A 3,870-nucleotide genomic window follows, 5' to 3' on the forward strand; every position below is an offset into this window, starting at 1 on the left:
GTGCGGTACTTCGGAATTAAGTTACAGTAGTTTAGGGATGATGGACGCCAATAACGAAAAGAAACGGCGCGCTGTAAGCGTAGAGTGTAGACGAAAATTATCAAATGCATTGAAGACAATCCGACGAAATAAAATTGGACATAGCGAAAAAATTTGGCATTCCGCCCAGTATTTTAGCTACAATTTTAAAAAAGAAATAGAAGTTCAATGACGGAAGTGTGCTGTGTTCTAAAATCAGAAAGATAAAGTCGTGTGAGCAGAAGGACGTAGAGGAGTGTGTGCTTAAATGGTTGAAGCAGTGCCGATACAAAAATATTGCAATAAGTGGACCTATACTTCAAGGAAAAGCCCAACAGTTTGCTTTTGAACTGGGACATGAGAACTTCCGAGCTAGCAATGGATGGTTGCCAAACTGTAAAAAACTAAATGAACAAGTGTGCGGTGAAAGTGCAAAAGTTGATGATGGTGTTTGTACTGAGTGGAAAGATAAACTCCCCGAGCTAAACGAGGGATATGAACCAGAAAGGCATCGATAAGGCAGATGAAACTGAATCGTTTTTCAAATGTTTACCTGACAAAACATTGTCATTTAACGGTGATAAATGCCATGGTGGAAAAAATAGTAAACATTGTTTAACAGTTATGCTGGTAGCAAACTGCACAGGGACTGATACATTAAGGCATTTAGTAATTGGAAAAGCGAAAAAAACATGTTGTTTCAAAAACGTGAATGAACTTCCTAGACTACAAGGAGAATACAAAGGGTTGGATGAATCGTGACGCTTTCAGTGCATGGCTTCAAAGTGTTAAAGATATGAATAAGAAAAAGAAGAAAATTCCCATCTTTGTTGATAATTGCACGGCTCAAGGAGACATTCCTAGGCTGAGTAACATTAAGGTCGAGTATCTTCCTCCAAACACAACCTCCAAACTGCAACTGCTTGACCAGAGCATCATCCGAAGTTTTAAAGTAAATTATAGAAAAGAGGTCATACAACAGTTCCTTAGAGACATGGAAAGCCGGTTACCTACAAATATCAATGTCTTTGACGCCATGTGGGTGATCACAAAAGCGTGGAGTAAAGTTACAGAAACCAAAATTTGTAATTGTTTCAAAAAGAGTGGATTCACTGTCACAACTCAGGAGGAAAATTCAGACCAGCCTCCTACACCATAAATTGACACTGCAGAGGGTTGGGAAACAGTCAAAGAAGCATTAGAGCTAGAGAAGGATGCAGAGTTCGAAGACTTTGTTACTTTTGATGACAACGGGCTGTGTTTGGGGAGTTAAAGGATGCTGACATCATTTCTTCTGTGACCTCTGTTCCAGACGAAAATGTGGCTGCCGAAGATGATGAACTAGATTGTGCAATGCCCGACCCAAATTTAAAAGGGGCTCGTGAAGCCATTGGTGTTCTAAAATGTTTTTTTCTTAAAAAGATCAGACTACTACGAGTATTACTGACTTTTTCTCTAACAAACAGAGCGAGAACAGCATCAATGAAATCACATTTAAATACAAAATGTGATTAGGTCATTTAACCTTTAACAATTCGTAATTTTCAGTTTAGTAATACTGTACAGTACGAGTACTGTATTTTATTTTACTGTATTTTTTACTATCTGTAATATTCATTTTTGACTGTAGGGATGACAGCTACCCGACTGTTTCAACAGTAGATGCTAACAATGCGCTGTGACCTAAATTCAGGTTTTGGTTCCATAAGAATTTATAAAAATGTACCCCCAAAAACAAATAATGGAATATAATAAAAAAATTTCTAAAATATGTATGTATAAAAAAATTGTTATGATTAGTCCTCCTGAACAAATATAGATATAAACATTAGGCTACTACTATAAAATAAAATTGAATAAATTAAATACTCCATGACTAAACTATCATTAGACGTATTTGAAACTTAGAGGTCACTGAGGTATTACTTTTGTTACAGTAACAGGTCAATATAGATTAATTTTATATATAACGAATGTTTTGCCAACCTGTCAAATGATGAATCTTTATCATATTTGTTACTATGTCAAATAATAAAACAAACCTCATATGACTGTAATCAGAGCGTTTATAGATTTATTTGATTTATGATTTTCTCGTTGTCATTGAGATTACCTATAAGACCCTATTTAAAATTTGAGTTTTTATTTTTATCCTTAATTTTGATTTGTTTCCTCCCTAACCGATTTAGTTGTTCTTCAGACCGAGCCAAACCTATTTTTCAAATCTAGGGCCGTTCTATCGAGAGTAATCACACAAACTGACGGTATGAATTTTATAAGTTGTGTACTTATTGTATATAGTGTTCACATTCATACTGAAATAATAGGTAACAGAAATAAGTATAAAATTATAGAAATAAAGATTGATATTCCAAAAAAAGTGTTATTATTTTGATATTTACGCTAGTGAACTATTTTGATATGCCGGCGTGAACTAACAGGACATAATTATGGTGAGTACATTGTTAGTGTTCAAGATATATTCTAATCCTGAAGATGGGCGGATCTCACACGTGTTACTGTTGAACGTTCAGGAGATGCTCCATGTATATGGTCAGTGGAGGGTTTAATATAGGTAGTTTTAGCTTCATATATTATTTTGTAATTTATTTTAGGATCTTATTGTAGAGTTCTAGAAGAAATCTTGATCGTGTACTACTATAATCAGAATTGCTCAGAGCTGTTACCGACTCTGGCGCGCCGCACCGCTCGGGTTGTGAGGAACGGGTCTGGCCTTTACCTACTGTAACAACAATAGAAACTGGCTTATTGGTTGGGTCGGCCATAAACCGACACTAATTAAAAATTCCAACTATGCGCACAAATTATTTGCACCCCAGCTAAGGCACCGCTGTCTGGAGTGTACAATCGCCCCTGAGCAAGTCGAAACATCAACAATGTGTTTAGATTATTAATATCCCTTTACAAAACTATGCCTGAACGGTATTCGAAACTTTTTTCTCCGAAGACATTAGTATAAATTGTTTAGTATGCCATATCAAATCAATTAAAATTTAATAATCTGATGAATATAAAAATATTTAAACCAGTTTCTGTATTCACTAACTTAATAAGTGATTTTGTCTTTTTCTGTTACATTGCAATGCAATAGAGATTTAATTATATAAAACGGTGGAACAAGATTTGGCTAAACTATGGCAGAAAATGAGGAATCTATTTTATTGTGTATAATAGACAATAGACAATAGACAAACTCTTTATTCACAAGTCATCAAGAAATGCAATGGTGTCAAGTTTTACATAGTTAGTTTTTATTAAAAGTTCTGTTCTTCTCTTTTCCAATTAAGGAACTCATCCATGGAGTAGAAGGGCCGGTGGGAGAGCCACCTGGTCAGCGCAGTCTTCAGTCTCTTTCCTTGAAGCTTTCGTAAGTCGTCTGGAAGATGATTGAAGAGTTTTCTACCTATGTAGGATGGTTTCCTCTCGAACAGGGCGGAGTGGTGTAGGGGCAGGTGGAAATTGGAAGCGTGGCGGGTGTTGTAAGTGTGGAGATCGCGGCCTCGTTGCAATTGCTCCCTATCGGCGTGGACTATAACTTCTATGATATATAAGCCGATAATCGTTATCACGCCATGGTGGGGGAAGGCTTCCCTACAGCTTTCACTTGGACCAAGGCTGGACATGATCCTGACTGCTCTTTTCTGTAGTATCAGGATTTTTTTCAAGTTACCTGCACTTGTGCCTCCCCAAACTGTAAGGCCATACCTTATGTGGGACTCAAATAACGCATGGTAGGCGATTTTTGTAGTTGCATCATCACTGGCATGCTTTATTCTTTTCAAGACGTATAAGCAAGAATTCAGCTTTTTGGAAAGTGTGTCAACGTGATTG

General features: G+C 36.6%; 1 protein-coding gene across 1 annotated transcript; it reads left to right on the top strand.

Moving 5' to 3' along the window:
• Positions 1-814: 814 nt before the first annotated feature.
• Positions 815-1,177, top strand: LOC124369591 (tigger transposable element-derived protein 6-like). The gene has a single exon (XM_046827634.1). The coding sequence runs from the start codon at positions 815-817 to the stop codon at positions 1,175-1,177; it is 363 nt and encodes a 120-aa protein (XP_046683590.1).
• The last annotated feature ends 2,693 nt before the right edge of the window (positions 1,178-3,870 follow it).

The sequence above is a fragment of the Homalodisca vitripennis genome, chromosome X, assembly GCF_021130785.1.
Source record: "Homalodisca vitripennis isolate AUS2020 chromosome X, UT_GWSS_2.1, whole genome shotgun sequence".
In the NCBI taxonomy this organism is placed as follows: Eukaryota; Metazoa; Arthropoda; class Insecta; order Hemiptera; family Cicadellidae; genus Homalodisca; species Homalodisca vitripennis.

What these genes read in the sequence shown, in the direction of transcription:
- LOC124369591 (XM_046827634.1), top strand. Translation starts at nt 815, where the DNA reads ATGAATAAGAAAAAGAAGAAAATTCCCATCTTTGTTGATAATTGCACG.